General features: G+C 39.8%; 2 protein-coding genes across 3 annotated transcripts in view; one reads left to right on the plus strand and one right to left on the minus strand.

Moving 5' to 3' along the window:
- Positions 1 to 11,244: 11,244 nt before the first annotated feature.
- C2H5orf58 (chromosome 2 C5orf58 homolog) lies at positions 11,245 to 18,033 on the plus strand. 2 transcript variants are annotated; one of them, XM_055091459.1, is made up of 4 exons: positions 11,245 to 11,255; positions 12,308 to 12,381; positions 13,168 to 13,261; positions 17,882 to 18,033. In XM_055091459.1, the coding sequence occupies exons 3-4, from the start codon at positions 13,168 to 13,170 to the stop codon at positions 18,031 to 18,033; spliced, it is 246 nt and encodes an 81-aa protein (XP_054947434.1). In that variant the 5' UTR covers positions 11,245 to 11,255; positions 12,308 to 12,381. The 2 variants fall into 2 exon arrangements, with proteins under 2 accessions (XP_054947434.1, XP_023971585.1); XM_024115817.3 differs by lacking the exon at positions 11,245 to 11,255 and adding an exon at positions 11,368 to 11,699.
- Positions 18,034 to 20,301: 2,268 nt separating this feature from the next.
- The window catches only part of LCP2 (lymphocyte cytosolic protein 2), a 47,745-nt gene continuing 43,630 nt past the window's right edge, over positions 20,302 to 24,416 (minus strand). The window contains exons 19-21 of the mRNA XM_007125563.4: positions 24,273 to 24,350; positions 22,573 to 22,728; positions 20,302 to 21,024 (exon numbers count right to left, since the gene is read on the minus strand). Coding sequence (XP_007125625.1) covers positions 20,902 to 21,024; positions 22,573 to 22,728; positions 24,273 to 24,350 — 357 coding nt within the window. The 3' untranslated portion in view covers positions 20,302 to 20,901. The remainder of the gene's footprint in view (positions 21,025 to 22,572; positions 22,729 to 24,272; positions 24,351 to 24,416) is intronic.

Consider the following 24,416-nt stretch of genomic DNA (forward strand, 5'->3'; position numbering starts at 1 on the left):
TAGAGAGAAAACTATTTTTCCTCTCCCACAGTGAATAAAAACCACAGGTTTGGATTCAGATTTACATGTTAATCTGGTTCTGCGAATAACCAGCTGTGTGACCTTAGCCATTTGCTCATCTAACAGAAATAAGCCACATGGCCAGGATTTGAACCCATGCGTATATGATCCCAGAGTCCTGGGTTCCTTAAATCAAAAGGTTTCAATTGGAAAGACTTGTTGCTTTCTGGCATGTCCTCAGGCTCCTCTGCTCCATCTGGATATCTGTCTGGCTCCAGCTGCAGTTCTGGCTAGGTAACATTCTTCCCGCAGCCTCCTGTGCCCCAGAATCCAGGCTTTGGGACACTGTTTGCTTAGGTTCTCCTACTTGTCTCCATTTTTAATTTTGTCAGAGCTGTGAATTAAGCAGGAACCAGATACGATTTATTAATTCCATTCTTACCCCGTGATCATGCCCAGAGGCTTGTAGGCACACACTGTAAATCACAAAGAATAATAATAATAATAAAAAAGAGCTCTCTGTTGAAAGCTGCCTTAGGGGACATCTGTCAGCTTGTCAGGGACCCCCAGAGAGCCAGCTTCCTCTTTCCTTATTCCAGAATAAACCACAGGAAGAGGAGTCTGTAAGTGACAGGAATTTTGAGGCCAAATGGAGAGACATTCCCAGCCCCATCTGCCTTCTTGGCTAGCCATGAAACCTTGCCCCTTCTTTTCTACAGAAACAAGGAATTATAAACTAATGTGCCAAGCCCTTTGTAAAGATGTTCAGATGCAATCTTCACAACAGCCCAATTAAGTAAATACTTAAATTATCCTCATTTTACATATGAGGACATGAATACTCAGAAAGGATAAGTAACTGTAGGATGTGCAGCTTATAAACTGAGGAGCTAAGATTTAAATTCAAAGACACATGATTCCAAAGCCTATGCTTTTTTAACCACACTAGACTACTAGAAACTTCTAGATCCTTCTTGATAGTCCTTTTTGAGCCTCCCAACAAAAAACCCCAAACTGTGGTCCTGATGCAAGGGAGAATTAGGTCAGTGAGAATGTTGTTTAAAAACACACAGTGACCTCCAACTGGCTCCCTTCCGTGAGAGACTGGTGAAAGTTTCTTATTCACTCAACAAACTCTCTCTGGTCCCCACTCTGAGCCAGGCACTGGACTAATTACTGACAATACAGGGACAAATAAGGCCCAGGCCTCAACAAGCTAGCAGGAAAGACAGACAAGGAAACAAATACAGTAAGCATTTTAGGGTGTTCTCAAGAAGTAGGGGATACATTGAGAGTACATGGGAGAGATGAGTTCCTGGGTAAATATCCCCATAGGATCTCAGAGACACTGCAGGGGAGTAGTAGGCATATGGCCCTGCCACTTCCCAGCTGAATGATCTCTAGCCCAAGACTAAACTGCTCTGAGCCCATTTTTTTCCTCATGTGTACAATGGGGACAATGCTATTTTGCAAGGCTCTAACAATAATGAGATAATGCAGGCCATGCTTAATGCTCCTGACCTTCCATCACCATGTATCACTCATCACCAAGTCCATGTTAATTCTATCCCCTAAACACGCTCTGATTTCATTTCCATCTCTCTGCACACCATTTTAAACAAGGTATTGCCAACTTTCACACGGACTATTCAACTAGACTCTTAACTGGACTTCCTGAGGCTATTCTTTCCCTCTTTCAATCTGTTCTCCATCATGAAGCCAGGGCCATCTTTCCGAACCACAAATATGATCTTTTTTTTTTTTTTTTTTTGCGGTACGCAGGCCTCTCACTGTTGTGGCCTCTCCCGTTGTGGAGCACAGGCTCCGGACGCGCAGGCTCAGCGGCCGTGGCTCACGGGCCCAGCCGCTCCGCGGCATGTGGGATCTTCCCAGACCGGGGCACGAACCCGTGTCCCCTGCATCGGTAGGCGGACTCCCAACCACTGCGCCACCAGGGAAGCCCCACAAATATGATCTTATCAACCACCACCATTCCCAGTCTTTACCTGTTTAAGAGCCCTTAGTAGCTTCCCATAGATTTCAGGAGCGACTGCATTCCTCCACACAACCTCCATGGTCTGGCCTCTGCCCCTTCTCCCATCTCCTCTTGCCCTAGGCACCCCCTTGCTCCCTGCTCTCTAGCCTTGCTGGACATTCTTTCAAGCTCTCTCATGTACTAAGCTGTCTTCTGATGCAGGGCCCATGAACAGGCTGTTTCCTCAGCCTGGAATGTCCTTCTCTCCTTCTGATCTCAGCCTGAATGTCCCTACCTCAGGGACACTCTTCCTGAAAGCTGCCCCCAACACATGGCATGCCCCTAATTAAATTGAGCTGTTGTGGATTCCAGTCTGTTTCTTCCTCCAGACCACGAGCTACCCATGTCCACCTGCAGGCCAGCAAGAGACCTGTCAGTTTGGGCTCACCCCTATACGCCTAAAACTTGGTGACTGACACACAAGAGGTACTCAGGAAAGAATTGTCGGATGAATACATGCACGGTACTCAATAAGTTTATGGAAATGTGTTTCTTTTCCCTTGCCTAGGGCTTCTTATACATGCAGTTCAAAAAAAGTTGCTATTGTTTTGTGGCTCTTTTAATGAAATAAACGAGTTGTCAAGAGTCCTCAACAGTTGCAGACTCCTAGAATTTCCCCCTGTACAAGAGATGGTCGACAGAGGGCCCCATAGGAGCAATTATTGAAGTCAGGTCAGTGAAAATAGCAGCTGCTGGGAGACAGCAGACCCTTTCCCCAAATCTGTCTCTCCCTGAACCACTCAGACAGAACACTACCATCAGGCTGCCTACTGCTGTGGGCTCTGGCCCGCCATGTCCAAAATCCTTTTGATCTAGCCTCAAGAAACATAGGAAGACATAGGGCAAGAGATCAGAGGCCACTGTAAATTATTTGAACACAGATTCACTACTTGCTGCTTGATTTGTCAGTTTCACGGTAAAAAATTTGTAATCAAGAGCTCGCCCTGTTGGGTAGAATCATGCATGAGTGTTAGGGGAGATTTGCTTTCTATGGGGGCCACTTTTCACTTGCCAGTCAGTAGTTTTATTTCCATTTTAATTTTCAGAGCATCTGCCCCCCAGCAACAGCCTGCGATTTGGAATTCATGGCTCTGTTGTGTGTTTATGCACTGTGCTTGCTTGTAATTGACAAATTTAAATTCTGGTCATATTTCATTTATTACACAGACCCGGGGAAAAATCTTCGGTGAAAACCTAATTACAGCGAAAGTGCCACAAGGTAATTGCTATGAAAGAACTCCTGCAGCAGCAGGGCTGAATATTTCATCCACCCATAAAATGATTATGCTGACAAGATTCTGAAAAATAATAAAATCTGTTTAATAAAAAAGAAGGAAAATATCCGTGTTTTTACACACAAAGTATTAAAACATCCTTCATTTTGGACAGATCCTAAGTCATTTGATTTTTATTCAAATGATGATCCACAGCCAAGAGAGTTCTTTTATCAGAGTTTCATAATTCTTCCCACACCACACCAGGCTGCTTTGAAGCTTTCAGGCCTGTTGTTGCCTTCTAGGACAGCCATGAGTGTATTTTTCATTGCTCTCTTGGATCTTTGGTCTGTGCGCCAGGATGAATCAGAAAGCAGAAAAAACAGAATATTCCGTGTTTAGATTCTGTGGTTCATCCACTTTCTCCTTGGCCACCATGGGAACTGTCCCTCCATCAGAGGGCTTTAGAAGCCATGAAGGTATGACTTCCACTGTCAGAACTTTGCTGAGGGCCCAGCAGAGTGACGGACGCTGGTGCACACCCTGGTTTCTCTGTCTCTTCAGGATACTACTGTAGCAGGCCAACCCCTTCATTCAGTCACTGGACCAAGATTTATTGAGCACTAGCTATGTTCCAGGAATTGTGCTAGGCACAGAGTACAATCATAAGCAATGAGTAGACAAGGGTGAACACAATGATAGTTTCTTGCCCTTATAAAAGATATGTAGTAATAGTGAAAGAGACCGACCCAAACAAAACTAAAAAGTAAAGAGAAACATAAATTTAAAAAGTACAATTTAAATCAAGTATTATATGGAAACAAATAAGGGGCTGGGAGAGAGGATGGAATGATATTAGAGGATGGCCTCTCTGAACCCTAAAGCATAAAAAGAAACCAGTTTGGGAGGCTCAGAAGGAAACAACTGCAAAACAGTTATCGGCATGTTCTAGGACTGAAAGATGTGTGAGACAAACAGAAACCGGAGCTCATGAGGCCTTATAGCCCAGGGTCAGGAGCTTTGTGCTTCTTCCAGAGTGGACTGTAGGAAACCACTGGAGGATTTTGAGCAGGAGATGACATGATCGAATTTACCTTTTAAAAAGCACATCCACCTGTAATGTGTAGAGCGAGCAGATCATGGGGTCAAGAGCAGCAGTGGAGATGCTATAGCAAGCAGCACAGGCTGGGGGGGGGGGGTCGGCGGGGGATGGTTTCCAAGACCAGGGAAATGGCAGCAGGCCTAGCAGTAGGGAGTTTTTTAGCACAAAAAGTTACATATAAAAATGTAAATATTAAAGAAAATCATGTAAAATGTCAGACCTTAGCACTGGAGTTTATATTATGTTGGCAAGTGAAACTGGAAGCAGACAAACAAAAAGGCTAGGAAATAGAAGAAATAAAGACCTGAATTAGGAAGCACCTGAAGCTGGAATATCCATCTCCTTCCTCCCCGCTCCCAGAATCAAGCAGACATTGTGAGTCTCTGTTTGCTGCTATGCCCGGGGAGTGGGGGGGAGCTTCTGTCCCAAACACTTAATTAGAAATTAAGTGGACCTGATATATGCCTGAAAATTATATACATACATATACCCATATAAGATCTTATGGAAAAACCCAAACGAACTTTTTGGCCAACCCAATATATATATATTATTTTATATACATTTATATATATTTTATATACATATATACACACAAAATTTTCAAAAATGACTGAATTCTGGCATCAGTAGCCAAAATAAATTTCAACTATGGTCACACATTTAATTTATGTAGAAAATGCTCACAATGAAGCCATAAGTCAATATTCCTCAAAATATGGTCCATAGTTCCCCTAGGTTAAAATGGAAGAGGAGGGATTTAAAATGCAGATTTAGGGAGCCCCAACTTAGATTTACTAAATCAGAGTCATTGAGGTGAGCCTTGGAATCTGCATTTTCACTAGCTCCCTAAGTAATTTTTCTACACTGTAAAGTCTGAGAAGCTCTGCCTCAAAGTGACTGATATTTTACCATGGTGAGAAGTACCCTGGAGAGTTTAAACTATAGAGAAGATGGGTTGGGACTAAAGTTACAGCTAGGCTAAATAAATAAATGCAAAAAAGTGAAATCACCCATAAATCTCACTACCCAGTGATAATCATTAACATTTTGGTGTTTACTCTTCCAAACTTGTTTTTATGCACATATACATTTTTTTCATTTAAAAAAAGTGAGTGCACACTTAGATTCTATTGTAATTGACTTCATGAACATAATACATTTTTTTTTTTCATAAAGGCACTCATTTTTCATTGCATGGCTGGCTGATGAGAGTGAGGTCTGGGCATTGGGGGCAACCCCTAGAGGGAGAAACACCTGATCAGGATCTATGTCTTTAATAAACATGGGAAGTATTGTTGGGAGATGGAGGGCTGACATGATAAAATTAGAAACACATTTTATTTAGGGACAGAGAAGGTTTTCCCTGATTGATGGATCTCTGAAAATAAACCCAACTTGTGTCATGAATATGCCTTACTGGATGAAGGCATTATCTGAAAAGCCAAGTGCAAAGAGTTTTCAGGCAAACAGGCATAGCAAGCAACTGTCAAAAACAGCACGATGTTGAATACTGTCGGCTTTTGTCCATCTGCTTTCTCAAAGACCTAGCTTCTTTCTTGGGTTACAAGAATGTTGAAGGAAGGAGGGAGCCAAATTCTGGCACAGTAAGTGTCTGCATTTCATTATTTTAGACCTCAAGTTGGAAAACCTCAATATTTTCTTGGCTTCCATACCTACTGAATCTACAAGCCTTCAGACTGTTTGCTTTTCTTTTCATGGTTGCAGTGTTTTGGGCATAGGATTGCCAGATTTAGCAAATAAAAGTACAGAATTCCCAGTTAAATTTGATTCTTAGATAAACAAATTTTTAATATAATTATGTGCCGTACAATATTTATAGTAACAGGACATATTTATAGTAAGGACATATTTATAGTAACAAAATTATCTGTCACTTACTTGCAATTCAGATTTAACTGGATGTCCCATATTTTATAGGCAACTCTATTTGGGTAGCTTCCTATTTCAGAGGGAAATGTTGGCACAGAACTTTATTTTTTGCCCAGCTTTATTGAGATGTAACTGACATATAACATAAGTTTAAAGTGTACAGCGTGATGATTTGATACATGGATATATAGTGAAATGTTTACCACAATAAGCTTAGTTCACCCACCCTTCAATTCACACAGTTACCATGTTGTTGCTGTGATGGGGAGAACAGTAAAGCTCTACTCTTAGCAACTTTCAAGTATACAATACAGTATTGTTAACTAGAGTGCCATGCTGTACATTACATCCTTGGAACTTATTCATCTTATAACTTAAAATTTGTACCGCTTGACCAAATTTTCCCATTTTCCCCACCACTCAGCCTCTGGTAACCACCATTCTACATTCTGTTTCTGTGAATTCAGTGTTTTTAGGTTCCACATATAAGTGATAACATACGGTATTCATCTTTCTCTGTCTGAAAGGCGAATTATGCTTATTTCACTTAGCATAATATCCTCAAGGTCCATTCCTGCTGTCACAAATGGCAGGATTTTTACATAAAGTAATTTCTTAATTAGAAATCAAAATATTTTAGTTAATGCAGTGATCCATGTGGATTTCTGTTAATAACCTCTTTCTAAAGTTCAGAAGTGTTTCTTTCAGAGAAAAAGAAAATGATTCGGTCCAATGTAATCTCAGCTGCTATGGAAGACAGAAGGCAGCTAATCCAACTTCCACTTCAGACCAGAGGCAGAAGCCATGTGCTGTCTTCCTTCCTTTATGTGATTGGCTATGGCGAAAACACTGGCTGTTCTTTTCTTTTCTTTTTTTTTTTGAATTTTTTATTTTATTTATTTTTTATACAGCAGGTTCTTATTAGTTATCTATTTTATAATATTAGTGTATATATGTCAATCCCAATCTCCCAATCCATTGGCTGTTCTAATGAGCGAGGACACTGGTCATGCTCCTCAGGGAATGGTCCAAGCATATGCTCATTACCTCCCAAATCTGTGTACACAGGAGTTGTACAAAGCAATATTCAGAAGGGAGTTGATGCTCCAGCAGGAAGCCAGCCCTAGGCACAGAGACCAGCACTTGTAATTTATGATGAGCTGTGGGAGGATGGGAATGGGAACTCTGAGAACAAGGGGAAGATGTGAGATAATTTACTCAATTTGTTTTCCTGGAAATGAAGACTTTATGTCAAGAATTTGTAATAAAACTAACTGAGGCACTCACACTCAGCTCCATAAAATGCTTAATCACCTTGTTGTTCTCTAACAGCTTTTTTCTTTATGGGAGAATTTACCAGCTTTTTAATCTCCTTTATTTGATTAACATTAGAAGCAACAATAGCAACCAGTGTTGGGTTTCAGTAAAGTGTTGTATTTGCAAACTTATTAAGGAAGATAGATTTTTTTTAACATCTTTATTGGAGTATAATTGCTTTACAATGGTGTGTTGGTTTCTGCTTTATAACAAAGTGAATCAGCTATACGTATACATATATCCCCATATCTCTTCCCTCTTGCGTCTCCCTCCCTCCCACCCTCCCTATCCCAACCCTCTAGGTGGCCACAAAGCACCGAGCTGATCTCCCTGTGCTATGCGGCTGCTTCCCACTAGCTATCTATTTTACATTTGGTAGGAAGATAGATTTTTTTAGGGCCTCATCTATAACAGTCTCAAGCCTTAAGTAGCAGATCATGCTTTTAAAGTTTTATGTTCTTAGGGGAAAAAAAGGCAGAATCTATAGTAACTTGAGGAGGAAAAGCACTACAATAAGTAGTCATCATTGTTCTAAGACATTTTTATGGAGGAAAATACATTATTACAATTTATCTTTTTCTGACTTCAGATCTCTTTTTCCCTCTTATAACATTAATTTAGAAGAAACACAAAGTTCATTCTTTTTTTTTTTCTTAAAGGCTCATTAATGATTTTTTCCCAAGTACAGTAGTGTGAACATACTCGTAAGAAGTGATCAGCACTATGGATGGGTAGAAGGTCTTTAGATTTAATCAAAAATCCTGTGAACAGAATCTTAGTCCACAGGTATTTGAGATGAAGCAGGTCCTGCAAACACTTGCTGCACCCTGCGAATGAATGGATTCAGTGTTTGGGGGACAATGGGGCCCCAGAGACACCACATCCTACTCAGCCCCAACCCCCCTCGTCACTTGATTTTCAGAATTCTCAGCCTCAATGCTATCTCAGCCCACCTACCTTTTTCACCCTACTTCTCTTAACACCTTCTTTTCTCCTGCTGTTATCTACGGGGAGTTTCCAAACACACATCCAGAGTCATGCAGATCTGAGGTGAAGTTTTCACTCGTCTGCATCAGTGAAGGAGAGGCAAAGAGACACATCCAGTAAGATTTTTGTTAAGGTAGTCTTATTCCAAAATTATTATGATCTTCCTTCTTTTTCTGTCTTCCTTCCTTTTCTTTCTTCCTTCCTTTTTGATGTTAAATTATCTTTGCTCGTATAAAACAGTAGTGGCAGTTATTTTTGTTTTGTTAATGATATCCTTAATTCAGAGAATAAATGTTGCTCACCCTATGTTGGTCACTCCATATTTATATGCTCCTCTGTATATTAGTGTGTGTGTGTTTTCAAATTCAATAATCTGTGAAGCTCAAATCATTTCAAAGCCATGGTGTACTTGTTTCCATCATGTTTCAAGAGATGGTGTCCTGGACTGGCAGACAACTTGGTACAATGAAAAGCACAGAAGGTTCTGAAGTCTCACAGACAGGATCTGTGCTTGGAACTGAATCTGGTTCTTGTGGCCCCTGAGCAGGCACTAAGCTCTCTGAGCTCAAGCTTCACTTTCTATACAACTAGGGTGATAACAGCTACCTCAGAGAGTTGTCAGAAGATGAACGCTTCTAACAATGCATAATATAGTGAATGCTGAAAGAATGTTGATTCCCTGGACTTCTGTGCCTCTTTTTGTCCCCCCTACTCAGCACTTGGAGAAATAGATTAAAAAACGCTCAGTACGTAAATCAGAAATAAGAAAATGCAAGACTCTGACACTAGCAAGTGTCCACAGTTAAAATAGTGAGTGAAGGAAGCATTGGCAGAGAGACTAGTTGGAAATTGCAGAGTTGGGTAGGGTTAATTCTGGAAGACTCTTTCCAGGATTGAGGTGAGTTTTGAAGCCCATTGAGTATGAAGAAGTCTTTTTTAAAAATTGAAGTATAGTTGATTTACAATATTATATTAGTTTCAGGTGTACAACGTAGTGATTCAGATTTGTTATAGATTGTACTCCAATTAATAACTTAAGTTATTACAAAGTAATGGCTATATTTCTCTGTGCTGTATTCTCGTTGCTTATTTACTTTATGCATAGTAGTTTGTATCTCTTAATCCCCTACCCGTATCTTGCACCACCCCTCCTCCCCTTTCCCCACTGGTAACCACTAATTTGTTCTCTGTTTCTGTGAGTCTCTTTCTGTTTCGTTTTATACATTTGTTTGCTTTCTTTTTTTAGATTCCACAAGCATGAAGAAATCTTACACAGGGATGGTGTATTGTACAGCAGCTAATCCTATGTTCAGCAACGTGTGGGACACATCTCACTGAGGATATGAGTGATGTTTTAATGGTACAGAGGCATTAAACAATGTGTAGTCACACTGTTAGAGTTATTCCCCATCCAACTCTTTCAATTCTTCTGACTACAGCAAGAAGAAAGTCTCAGTTTGTACTAGACTATCTTTAACATTTCTCTAATACTTAATAACCCATTTTAACAAAGAATTTCAGGCTTCAGGATCACCATTGAGAAGCAAGAAATATCTAAATGATTAAAAATGTTGTTTTATTTTCATTGTCTTTATTTTTCCCATTCCCTTCTGCTTAAATTTTATTTCATTCACATCGATGATATAAAAAATTTTAAGTAGATTTAAATGTCAAAGGGAAGTAAATTTAAAACATTAAGGTAATAATGTAGGTGGTACACAGCAAGGGCAACCAATCATAATAGTGGCCCAATAATGAGTGAAATTTAGAAAACACTGCTCAGGCCCGTCTCTCTCATATGGAAATGGATGAATAAAATGAGATTCAGAGAAAAGAAGTTACTCTTTTCCAAGATCGCATAGCTAGCTATCCTTAGGACTGAAGCTCAGTCCTTCTGTGCCCCTTTTCATTTATCTAACTCTGCATCAGACAACAAATTCTAGTGTTAAACTGAAGGTAATTGGATATAAAATAAAAACAGACTATGTGTTGGAGGTTGTTGGGAAGGGACTGGTTGAAGAGGCTGATGAGTGTTATAAGGGAGACTTAGTGAAGGCAGACTTGCATAGAACCTGATGCTGGAGTTCATCAAGTCTAAGGCAATTCCCGAGGGTGTGGTGACAGTGATTCCTCTTGGAATCCAGCAGAGATGGCTTGAATCTCAACTTCTCTACTTGGCAAGAGACCAGTGTGTACACCTCTCAGCTCATCTGTACAGATTTATAGGAATGATAATAGCTAACATTTATGGGGCACATCATCTGCCAAGACCAATGTGATGCATTATCTCACTTAACCTTCAAAAGAAGACAGAAAGCAGTTATTATTACCCACATAAGATAGCTGAGGACATCTACAGCTAAACCAGCAACGGAGTAGAATTCAAGCCCAAGCAGTTCAGTCCAGAGTCTGACCTTAACCACAATCCTATTCCGTGAAAATTAAACACAAACAAGGGCTGCAAAGCACCTAGCCCGGTGCCTGGCACATAGGCGGCAAAATGCCTTTCAACCCTCCCTCTCTGCCCACGCAGTAGTGCTAGTCACATCCTGCTTGGCATCCAGAACCTTCTCTTCAGGGGCCTAGCCAGGGACTACAACTCCCAGGATGCACCAGGCGGAGAAACTGGCCAATCAGGAAGCCCCGTCTCACTTCCACTGCCGGGTCTCCCCACTTGGCAGCCAGAACTTTGGTGACGGCTGGCGGGGTGGGTACCGACGGGGTCTGTGTTGTGGGCTGCCCAGGGTTACCAGATTTTAAATAATCTTAATCCAGTTTTGGTGTGTGGGCTGGAGGTGAAGACCGTTGACATGTCCAGGCTGCCTCAGGTTCCATCTTCAGCCGCCAAGCAGGGCGGGTCGCCAAGTCTCTTAGCCCGTGGCTAAGAGCCCGGTTTCCTCAAAGGCCTCGTCATCTGTTGGGTCGAGAAGGAGCGGTTGTCTGGGCGGCTCCAGGCAGGGCCGGTGGTCAAGGCTGCTGAGCACGTTTCGCGTTGTCCTGATCAGGTTTGGGAGCCTGAGGACTGCGGAAACTTCGACGTTGCCTCTGGCTCCATCTTCAGGCCCCAGCCTGTGGCCCCCTAAGGCCTGGGGCTCCTCACGCGTGTCACGCCGAGGAGGAGGACTTGGCCTTTAGAAGGAAAGCTTAAGGGGTAATAATCGCTCCTCAGGGTGAGGGCCTGGCCTCCGGACCTCTGGCCCCGGTTAGTGCCTAAGCTGCGTTCCTGCCTTCAGTCTATAGTATCGTGGCCTGCGACCCCCTATTCCCTTGGCCCCCGAGCCTGGTCTCCACTTCCCACCTCCTGGGGAAGCACTGTTTGACCAGCCTCTCCTTTCTCTGAGTGATATCCTGACCGAGCTCCCTGGGGAAGGCATGACCTCTGCCCTCGCTCTGGTCCACGAGGGGCCCCTTGCCACTCTGGCCTCTGACCCCACCCCACCTACGGGCACCTGAGGGCCCTGGATAACCTGACCCCAGAGTGGAGAGGGTCAACTTTCTTGGGCATTTCTCCATCCATTTAGTTTCTACTTACCTCTTGGTTTTTACTTGTGTTTTATTTTTACCTTCATATCTTTCAGGTTCTTTCACCTCCTTTATTTTTTTTATCATCTTTCCTTTCTCCTCAAACCTGGATCTTTGGCTTTGCCATACCCAAGTAAGATAGCTGCCATTACATTTTCAGTGCTGGGAGCTTGTAGGTGGATGCGAAGTGTAGTTTATTCATTGTCTGGAGATGAAAAAAATTTATTTCCTTTACAGTGGCTCTGAAGTGAGTGAAATAGGATAAATTCCCCCGACTCAGGAAAAGGCAGAGGCAAGGAACTGATTTCAAGGTTAGTTTGTTTTCAGTTTTTGGACAAGCAGCCTCACACGTAACTGCCCACTTTCTGGAGCTGTGTGCACTAATTGTGGTTTATTCAAGTTATTTCGAGATATTTGAATGGCTAAGTTTAGTTTCTAGTGAATCACCTATAAACCTCTCTATATATTTATGTCTGACACAATTGGCTAAATATATGTACTTTGTATATAACATAGTAACACGTTGATTTACACATTTCAGCTAAATTAAAATGTGTATTGCCCTAAATCCCAAAGCTAAAATAGAAGTGGCCATGTTGCCATCTTTGTAGTCAAGGAATTGTAATCAAATCTTACTTTAAGCTTTACTATGTAGTTAAAGAAACCATGTGTGGACACTGTCATTCAAGCATAAGTTAGAAAAAGATGCTGACTTACATAAACAAAATTAGAGAAGATCTTATATGAGATTGCTAAATTGTAAGGTAGTTTATAAGTGCTGAGGCTTTCTGAAACGGGGACATCTGCATTTCCATTGTAAGGGCCCCATCTTGTGGATATGGTTTGATTAAAGAAGACACCTCATCCTCAGAATTCCAGTTACAGGTGTTTTCAGTTGGAAAAATATTAAGTTGATTCCTTCGTATGTTAGAATTCTAGCCATTATAGTCTCTCTAAAGAGACTATAATTTCACAAATATTTTAGTTCTGAAATAACAGATTTTTCCTTTCCGAAATTGCTGAAAATTTAAGTATTTTTAAAGCATACATAAATACTCCTGATTTATACATTGTTTTTGTTTCTCTTTTAAAATCAGATGTTTGACAATAATGTTACCAACCATAAGCTAAATGTGGAAGCCATAATTAAAAATATTAACACAATTTCTTTGGAGTTGAAGAAAATGAAAGGTAAGTATGGAATCACTGAATTAAAATGTTTGCATGTCATTGTTATAAAATAAATAGAGTCAATTTGTTCTTCTGCTGGGGTGTAACTGAATTTTGCCTACTAATTAGGATTTTTCTGTTGCTTAAGAAATGCTTACACTGTAATATGAACTAGATCTCTGAAGATGCATTATGTTTGAGCATTGACCTGGAGGTTAGCAGACTTGAATTTTCATCCCTGAATCCATTAATCATTACTAAGCCCCTAAAGTTCCCTCCAAGTCAAAACTTGTAAGTTTGCTTGATTGTGTGAATTAATGGTTCTAGTAGGATTAGATCTTATAGGTTATGATGGTTAGTCACTCACCTTAGAGACATATTCTGTAATTTTATCCCAGGCATGTAAAATTTCCGTGATTGAATATTTCACCTATTCTTGACCAAACATTTCCTATGTTGGGAAACTCTCTATATCACCAGTCAATCTATTCCATCTTAGACAATTCCTCTTCATGGACTAGCTGAAATCTTTTTCCTTATTTCTTTCATCCATTGGTCCTATTTCTAACCATGAAAACCACTGAATATGTAGTGGTTATTCTTATGAAAACCTTTGGTATTTGAAGACAGTCTCTGTGTCAGTTATGAGACCTTCCTACAAGTAGCAAAATACCAATTTAACATGGCTTATACAATATGGAAGATAATAAGAAGATCCAAGGTTGGGCAGCCCTAAAGCTAACTCAGAGTTTTAAGGACTTCATCAGGTGCTAGGTTCTTCCCATATTTCTGCTCTGTTATGTTCACTCTGTTTGTCACTTCTCATGGTCATTACCTGCAGCCATGACCGTATACAGATACTGTCTCTGCCTGTGTCTCTTATATAAGCCTTTCTCCAGATCCCCCAGCACATTTCCCCTTTCCTTTCATCGGCCAGATTTGTGCCACATGTGTATCCTACAGCAGCCACCACCAAGGGGAACAGACCAATTTGGACCAGTCAGGACTTACTGCTGGTGCTGGGAAAAGAATCACCTCAAGTGCAATCAAGTTGTGCCCCCAGGAAGAAGAGGGGAGTGTCTGTTACTTAGGCACCAAATAGTGAGTGCCTGTTATGCTTTTCCTATGTGTTCTCCCAAGCATTTCCCAGACTTTGGTCTGGGAACACTGCTGTCTCAGAAGATGTTAGTAGATGGTGTGCAATAAAAACAGAGTCCATCAACTGATGATCAGATAAGTTTGGGAAGGGCTTTATGCTATATAATTCTCTCACAAATTCACAGTACATATTTAGAGAGGCTCTGAGGAGTCTGATATAAAGGAATCGGGTTAGCTCTGCTTAATTCATCATCTCTCAAAACCAATCTAAACACTACGGCAAGGATTATGTTTCTAAAGTATAAATCTGCTGAAAATGCTCGTTGGCTCACCATTGTCCTCAGGATAAAGTCCAGACCTCCTAGAATGGACTGTAAGACCTTGAGATTAGGCCCTGCCTACCTCTCCAGTCTGTTACCTCATTCTTTATTCCCTGTACGTTCTGTGTTCCAGTCACATTGAACTATCTGCATATCTACACATTTGCTCTTTTTTGTGCCTGTGCCTTTAACACATGCATCTCCTCCTGCAATGCCTACTGTTGCACCCCTACGTCCACCCCACCAGGTTAACTGCTACTTATTAGTCAAGGATACTTACAGTGGAAAACTTTTTTTTAAGCCAGTATAACATCTCTTCTACCTTTTCATATTACCTATCACACTGTATTGTAATTGCATGTCTACTTACTTTTCCTATCCCTGCTCATCTGTAAGCTCCTTAAGGGTATTCCTAGCACTTAACACAATGCCTTTATATAATAGGCTCTTGAAAAACATTGATTAAATGAATAATTGGTTCCGGATGCTTGCACTCATGTAAAACAATTAGAGAAGCTTTAGATCCTTCTCAAACTTTATTATCTAACTGTTCTGGTTTGGGGATTATTCTTTCATGAAGTAAAATAAAATAAATATGATCAATGTGTTTCTGAAAAGTTGTGGGGTAGGGCAGGCAGTGAAGATACAAGACTTGTAGAGCTAGACTAGGAAGGTAGACTTCTGGTAAACAGGGAAGATTAAACGAACACTGTTACCCCCACTTTCTCCCAAAAGTAATAATATCAATAGCTAACACTTATAGCATTTACCATAATCCAGATACTCTTCCAAGAGCTCTACATAAATGGACTCAATCGTCATAACAACCTTATGAGGTAGGAAGTAATACCATTGGCATTTACAGATACAGAAACAGATATAGAGAGGTTAACTAACTTCCCAGAGTTACACAACTAATCACTGGTAGACCTGAGATTTAAATTTAAAGTCCTACAAGTTGAGGGAAAGAGTAGTACTAAAAACTAGGGTCTTAAGACAAAGTTTACATATTGAGTTACAAGACCTGCAGTGGGGAAACCACTTGGCTACAAGACATTGGCAGCCAGATTTATACCCTCAAGCAGATTTTTCTTTCAGGAATCTGACCAGCCTAAGAGAAAAGACCTAAAGATACTGATAGCAGAAGTTCCTCCAACAAAATACCCAACCAGATCACCCCACAATATAGACCACCATGGGCAAAGAACTTCCAATTGTCTTTTTAGTACCATAGTCTTAAATATGAGCAGACAAGTATGGAAAACAGATATTTGAGGAAAGCATCTAATGTGAAAAGCAGAGACAAAACCAATAAATAGATTCAATCAACGGGGAAGAAACAGACTAAACTCCAAGAAACTATCATTAATATCCACAGAGAAGTAAGAGAAGATGCTATGTTCATGAAAAAGGAACAGGATACTATAAAAAATATTTAGAGAATAAAGTTAAAAGTGTGACATAGAAATAAACTCTGGAGAAGTGTTTAAAGATAAAATGAACAAAATTCGAGTGTAGAGCAAAAACACAGACAAGGAAGTCCAACATCCAATAAATAGGAGTGCTAGAAAGAAAGAACATAGACAATGGATGGGGAGGAAGTCATTAAAGAAATAATATGAGAAAATTTTCCAGAGATGAAGGATATGATTTTTTACAATGAAAGACCCCATCACAGTAGATTGAAAATAGACCCATACTAGAAAACAATACTATGAAATTTCAGAACACTGGAAGAAAAAAAGATTCTTAAATCTTCTAAAGAGAAACAATGATTAAGAATTAGAATTGTATGAAATTTCTCCATAGAAACACTGGAAGCTAAAAGAAAATGAAGCAATGCCTTTGGAAATCTGAAGAAACATGATGTCCAACCTAGATTTCTATAGCCAATCTATTAAGCATTGGTGTAGAGAGAGAAATTTTCAGACATAAATTTCCCCACCTCAGGAAGTTACCTAGGTTGCATTCTACCAAACAAAGGAGTAGACCAAAAAAAGAGAGACCTGAGAATCTGGAAAAAAGATATTCCACATAAGGGAGGGGTGAAAGGAGACCCTAGGATAATGGTGAAGGGAGTTCCCAAGATGTGAGCTGTACAGCAGTCCTAGAGAGCTGTCAGTACAGACTAGAGCTGATCAGATGGCTCTAGGAGAGGAGAGCCTTTCAACAATAGAATAGTCAAGGCACTTGACTATACTGAGAGGAGATTTACCCAACTGCAGAAATTTGGGATATATCCATGATAATTAAGCAATGAAAAAAAGAAACAATTATTAACTGTGGTTGGATGGTAGCTTGCAGGAAGGGAAACATCATGTAAGACTCAGCTGTAAAGATTATATAATCAAGAAAAATTTAAACATTAAATATTGAGCTAAGAAAAATTGTCCTCAAGTACAGTGGGGGAATGGGTATAAGTGAAAAGACCTATATCTTTTTTTTTTTTTTTTTTTTTTTGTGGTACGCGGGCCTCTCACTGTTGTGGCCTCTCCCATTGCGGAGCACAGGCTCCGGAAGCGCAGGCTCAGCGGCCATGGCTCACGGGCCCAGCCGCTCCGCGGCATGTGGGATCCTCCCGGACCGGGGCACAAACCCATGTCCCCTGCATCAGCAGGCAGGCTCTCAACCACTGCGCCACCAGGGAAGCCCAAAAGACCTATATCTTAATCTTCTGTGATCAGAAGCAAATAGATAATACCTAAAATTGAAAAAAATATATGCATGCCATTTAGAGATATGGAGGTTAAATATCACCCCTCCCAAAACAAACAAACAAACAAAAAAAACACAGAAGAGAACCACAAAAGCAACAAAAACAAAATGGGCTCCAAAAAAGTTAAAAGTGGTTGCCTCTGGGAGAATAGGAACTGCTATTTTTTGCAACCTGCCTTATTTGATTCTTTATACTATGTGCATGTATAACAGATAAAAATAGTAATTTTAAAAATACATAAATTTGCATAAATCAAATTGCAATTTAGTAAGATAACTGACAATTTGAGCTAAAGAGCCCTTCTAGTAAGTTTCTATATCATGCTTATTTTGTAGTATATAAATTTGACTCTGAGTCAAAATTGGGCACATCTAAATTGTGGTTTGAGCAATAATCACTTAAAAGAAAGCTAAATTAAGAATTAGGAAATAGCTCCTTAAAGTAATAATAGTTGCCTATGACATATGTGCTACAATATAATGTCTTCCATTATTTTGTTTTACACAGAGCTCTCCCAGTTACTGCTTTGTGACCTTACCCTATGTTTTAGTTATCCTGTGAAGACGGATGATGTAAAGGAACCAGAAAGAAACAACCCCCTCTTTGAAGAGTCTAAAATGTCAGATGTATCTCTTGCTTCTAACAGTTTTTTAATCTGATTTTTTATTTATTTGTTGTGAATTTATAACTTTTTATTGTTGAATTAACACATACCTAGGAGAATCGAGTTTACTAATATATTTAATGTAATAAAAAACAAAATAAAAATACGTTGAGTTGTAAAGAATCATTTCATGCTCTTGAAGGCTGTTATTTTCTTGTTTTAATGTTTCAAGGAATGGCTAATTTATTTCATTAATGGCAAGAGTATGACATAGGAAATTGGCCATGAGGCACTACTTCTCGTTTACCCTGTGCTTGAATTTGGCTTAGGTTGAAAGAGAGTTACTAAATTATAAATGTATGGTATGAGTTTATATTAATCCGATCTCTCTTGGTAGCAAGTGCCAAAAGCAACTCAAGCTAGCTGAAGCATTTATTGGGTCACGTGACTTGGAAGTCCATGGTTGGGATAGATTTCAGGGCCTCCACTAATTCATCAGATGTCTCCATCCTGGTTCTGTTTCTGTACATTGGCCTCATCCTCTCCTATTAAAAGCTGATTTCCTCCGTATGCCAGGTAGAAGGGGGAGAGGTATGGTAGACAACTCCAGGTGTACAGCATTATCTTTTGGGGATCCCAGAGAAAAGAGATCTTCTCTGTCTCAGTGTTTAACATTCTAGAGAAAGATCCTGATTGGCCCAGCTTTGATTAAGATGGGTCCTGAGCAACTGTGTTTGGTGAGGCTGGTATCATATGCCAGGTCTGTAGCAAAGGAGAGACTCCACCAAAAGAACAGAGTTGCCATGGCCTGAAGAAGGGGAGAAAGAATGCTAGTCATAAAAACATCAGATACCACGCATTTCAATCACTGAAGTGGAACAGGTTTTAGTTTTAGGATACCTTTATTTTAAAACTTCCTAATTTCTGTCCCTTTCCACCAACGAAAACTTAAAATAATAAGCGTTTACCTTGTAAACACAATTCACTACTATATAGTTGCTTTGAAATCTACCATGTCCTTCATTTTAGATGTTTTTGAACATAAAGTATAGAATACCATGAAGCAAGAAACAAGGTCAGCAGAACTTGTAGTTTTTTCTATCCTCATTACCCAGCACCTAGCTCAGTGCACAGAATAGGCATGACATAAACGCTTGTTGAATATCTTATTGAATAAACAGGTAAATGAATGCAAGATTTTCAGCTTTAGAATTCCTGAGTTCTGGACCCTAATTTGAGAACTTCCAGTTTCTAAGGATGAAGTTTTGTGAAGCATCCTTTTTATCATCATTGATTAAAAGTCTCCACATGCTCATTATCTTAGCAAATCGTGCCAGTGGTCTTTCTATTAGCTCATGAAAGTGAAGATGCAAGATATTCTTTGTGACTCAGAAAACTCGTAGATTAAACAGAGAAGCCAAACATTTTTGTTAATAAAAGTTGTGGGGACTTCCCTGGTGGTGCAGTGGTTAAGAATCCACCTGCCAATGCAGAGGACACGGGTTCAAGCCCTGGTCCGGGAAGATCCCACATGCCGCGGAGCAACTAAGCCCGCGCGCCACAACTACTGAGCCTGTGCTCTAGACCCCGCGTGCCACAATTACTGAAACCTGCGTGACACAACTACTGAAGCCCGCGTGCCTAGAGCCCATGCTTCACAGCAAGAGAAGCCACCGCAATGAGAAGCCCGCACACCGCAATAAAGAGAAGCCCCCGCTCACCGCAACTAGAGGAAGCCGGCATGCAGCAACGAAGACCCAACGCAGCCAAAAATAAATAAAATTTTTTTAAAGTTGTGGAATAACAACCAAGGCCTCAAAGGGTAAAACTTAACTAAATGTGAGGTTTTCATTTTGTGAAATGCCTACTACTTTTTGTTAAATGAGATATGTAGGTTGAAGGAAAGAAGTGAATTGCTTTGAAGAATTTATAAAGCCTTTTGGGGAAGGGTGAAGAGAGGGCTTTATGACAGTTGTCAGGGGGATATAAATAGAAAAAAAGTATCTAATTGGAAAGTCTGATCAAATTTTTCCATGTATATATACATTGCTTTTTCATCTTCCCGGGTAGACTTTGGTAAAAATCTACATCACTTGATGATGCTTTTGGAGTTGGGTAGGAGTGGAGGAGGTAGGGTGTGGGTGTCGGTTGTGATGAAATTAAATCCGGGTGTATATGACACCAAAGCCTCATCTCTAAATTTAAAATGTTTTCCTTTTGGTATTTGTCGCTTAAATTTGCTTTAAAACAGAAAAATAATAGTGTGAATGAAATAAAGTCAATAAAGTTGTTTTAGGAACCAAAAAGTGAAGCAAAAGGCAAATTAATTTTAATTCCAGGAAGTTATCCCAACTGCATTTATCTTTTTCATTAAAAAAGTATACAAAAATCCCCCCAGCAAAAACACCAAAAAAGTATGAAACACTTTTGAAGACTCTTAAATTATTGCTCTTGAGAAATTAAATTTTAGTAATTTTCAAATTATACATATAAAACTGATGATTGCTTTGAAGGGTAAAGGATTGGGTATTTAAAAAATCAGTTTTACGTGTTACCAAAAGCTATTACCATTTCAGTGTTTCAAAACTTACCCCAAATTGTTTCTGTAGGTATGTAAACTACTGTACTTGGAAATGGGTGTTCAAATACACATCTTTTTAAAATGAATTATTACAGTGCACTACTAGACTTCAAGTGTGAACATTATTACTCATGCACTTTGCAAATACTGAAGAAGAATAAATAAATTATGGGATCTTTGACAGTCTTCATTTCAAACACTTTCTTAAGCGAAAGGACAAAACCCTGTGTTCGTGTTGAGGGGTTCAAATCAGTCCTGAGTGTTTGACCGTTCACCAAGGTTGATTGATCTTCCCAGGCTGGGACAGAGGCAGGAGGAAGGTTCATTTGCTTGGCTAACTTGCTAGGGATAACCTGCGGAATACGTTAATGTGCACTGGTATCTGGAACCTCGGTTCTTCCCATCAATGAGCAGAAGTGGCATTTTCCTGAAGTAGTCGATAATATCTGACACAGACAGAAAGTCCTGAAGGATTCAAAATAGGGAGATAAATCAACATTGGAATAGGTAGTGTGAATTTCACTCTCAGTTTTTTTTATCTGCATAATATCCTACCTCTTGAAGTATGAGGATTATGGGAAAAAAACGTAAAATTTGGCAAATATTTTAATGATTTCTGCTATAGAACTTTGAAAAAAATAATTCCTCACCAATATCCAGCAACCCTTGGATAAAAGACAAATATGTATTTAGGTATATATATTTTTAACCTCATATAGGGAATTATATATATTATAGAGATAGAGAGAGGGAGAGAGGGAGAGTCTAACTATGATAGCCTTACCTTAGGATCGTTCTATCTGTGATTTGGTTTTGGTTTTTGTATCCCTACTTTACTCTAAATCACGAACAATGTTAGGAGGTATAAGGAATAAGGAGATCAGACAGCATTGCCGGTGTCTGAAGATGCATAATAGTTCCTTCATGATCTCTGCCGTGTCCCCACTGCCACCTCCACACTCACTTGCTCTGTAGCAAGTCTTTGCATTCATTACCTGGATCACCCTATCCCTGATGGTCAGACTGGGAAACCCCCATCCATCCATCTAGATATGGGTCAGAGGTCACTTGGTACCCCAGACAGAGTTATGCACTTCCTCCAAGACTACTCTGCTAGGTGCCTCCCTCCAGGGCAACTGCAATGAGTGGTTTGTATTTGTGTGTTTCCACACTAGACCAATAGAAGTCCTGGAGGGCAGACATCTCTGCTTCTGTAGGACCTATGCAGCTCTACCCATGCTGAACCAGTGATTCAAACATGTGACCAAAATCATGTGGGGTTTTTTTTTCTACTGGTTTACATTACCATAACTTAACAATATTTGGAGTGAAGTGGAAGTTATGGGTAAGTTGTTTCTCATTCTGGAAATGTTTGATTCAGCTGATCCTCCTGGAAATTTGAACATAAAGAACATGTTTGGGGCATTAAGTCTAGCTATAGTTTCCTTTGCAAAAAGCAGCCGGGAAAGGTTTCCTTCACACCAGTTGTGATAACTACCCCAAAAGCGACTAGCATAAACCTTGGAAAAATAGAGGAAAATGTCTTTGGCAATCTGGCCACCTTCATTGGCCTTACTTCCATTTTTAGTAAGCAATGACCCAAGTCATTTTTCCAGATGTCCATTTAAGACACAGCCCTATAAATACACTGTAATCTTACATTAAAATTATGTCACAGAGGTGACTTAATTCGCCTCTGTGTCACAGAAGGGACTTGCCTTTGGCACCATCTAACTGGATTTTTTAAAATTTAAATGCTAACATACATATATTTTTTAAGTTACACATGTGATTTTAGACTAGTTGGAATAAAAGATATAAGTAGCAGAGGTAGATACTGTTACCATTTTATTTCCTTCCAGTAAAGGAAGGGCTTCACTAATGTGACGTAACTCTAAAGTTGCCAGGCAGTATGGACCCCAAAAGAATGCTACAGCAAGGTTCCATGTAGGTAGGTATGCAGAGGGGCATAAATAGATAATTGGGGGAAATTTTACAACTAGAAGTCCTTACCTCTTTCCCTCGGAGTCCAGTTCCCAACAAGTAAACTTGGCTTTCCTCCTGATAACGGATCTGGATGTTGTAAACTTTATCTTTGTACAACACCATGAGGACATATGGATTGGTTATTGTTTTTCTAGAGCTGTCTCTAACCAGGAAAGTGCCATCCTAAAAGGATAAATTCTTGTTATTATGGGAGCAGCAAAAGTCAATACTCCTGTTGCCTGTGAGAGAAATAGACAAGCCTCTAGGGATCTGGGAACCTACCAGTTGACAATTCAGTGAACATTTAGTTCCCCAAACAGCTGCAGTCCCATGTGGCATGGATTTCTTGGTTGTCAAGAAAGAAGCAGCAGAGATTATGTTAGAGAAATTTCCAAATTTCAAAGAGACCTCTTTGAAGTGTCTTGATGAAAAAGGAATCTCTTTTTCAGTAATAAAACAAATGATAGATGGTTGAGTGGATAAAGGGCCAGCAAAATAAGGACTTTATTGGTTAACTAAAGATATATCTTCCTACTGCTGAGAGCTATTTCCCTAACTCTTTCTTTCCACAGTCAAAGTCAGAAAACACCCAAATTCCTAAGAAATTTACCCATTTTAAAACCTCATGGTATCCAGGTACAGTGTTTCATCATCAAACACCTGAACAAAATCCAGTGTGGACCATCTGTGTTCTTATCTCTCTTTTTTTTCTGATATTTACCGAAATAGTATTGTGATTTGTCCTGTACTTTAACATTTCATTCCATAAATTAGCTACATAATATTAATACTATAAAGGTCTAATATTAAAATAAAATGAATTAGGAAGGACTCATTTAAATTACTCCCTCCTCTGTGTATTGAATCAGGATGGTTCTAAATAGCCATCAATCTGCAATAATGGCTTTCCTTTGTTCTTTTTATTCCAGGTTGATTGAGTAAATTCTAGTTGGAACATCTCTGTTGAACAAATATACGTGTCGACCAGCGATTCATAGCCCTGGCTTCACGTTAGAATTTCAAGTTCTGAAGACTTCCAGAGCCCACACAGCTCCCCTGACTAATTAAACCAGAATCTCTCCAAGTGAGACCAGAATCAGAATTTTTAAGGCTCCCCAGGTGAGTTAAACGTGCAGCCAAGCTTGAGAACTACTGTTGCAGTCTCGAGATGTGAAAGATGTGAAATATGAAGGATCTTTGCTTTCCTGTCTCTGATATATAGATTTAAGGTTAATGTTCACCACTGGAAGACAGGAAATCTGGTTTAAGACCTTTCATATTAAATGACAGCTAGAAATTTCTAAGAGAAAGGACAAAAAATTGCTGTTGTCTCTCTCAATATGGGTCCCTTCACATTGATGTGGATGGCAACTGTGTATCAAGAGGAAGATGGAACCGATAAGACATTGGAAATTTGGGGGAAAGAGAGTCTCCTTTTGATGCTGTGTGATTCCTGTGAAAAGACGGATCATTTTAGTTAATAAAATCTCCTAAGATTCTGCCAGCCAAATGACTACCTTAATTTAGATTTTTTTCCCAGGGTCCTAAGAGTCTGGTAGGACACCGGTAGGTGGAAAGCAGGCACTAATTGGCCCCCTTGGTATAACAGCATGAATGGCACCCAGCAGAATTCCTAGCCCATAATTGGTACTCAGTAAAAGTCAGTTCCATTTCTTTTCTTCCATTAATATTTATAGCTACTTAAAAAATAAACTTTAGCACAGTACCTGGTTTATCTTTCTAAGAGCCGCTTCTGCCTCTATTCGGGTAATATAAGAAACGTACCAGTCTTCATTTAATGCATTCTGAAAATGTAAATTTTTTAAAATGGTATAAATTTTGCAGTTACATATGTAAGTGAAAAGAAAAGC

The sequence above is a fragment of the Physeter macrocephalus genome, chromosome 2 (genome assembly GCF_002837175.3).
Source record: "Physeter macrocephalus isolate SW-GA chromosome 2, ASM283717v5, whole genome shotgun sequence".
NCBI classification, from domain to species: Eukaryota; Metazoa; Chordata; class Mammalia; order Artiodactyla; family Physeteridae; genus Physeter; species Physeter macrocephalus.

Coding starts and splice junctions, on each gene's coding strand:
- C2H5orf58 (XM_055091459.1), top strand. CDS start 13,168: ATGTTTGACAATAATGTTACCAACCATAAGCTAAATGTGGAAGCCATA. Junction 13,262..17,881: donor GGAGTTGAAGAAAATGAAAG/GTAAGTATGGAA, acceptor TGTTTTACACAG/AGCTCTCCCAGTTACTGCTT.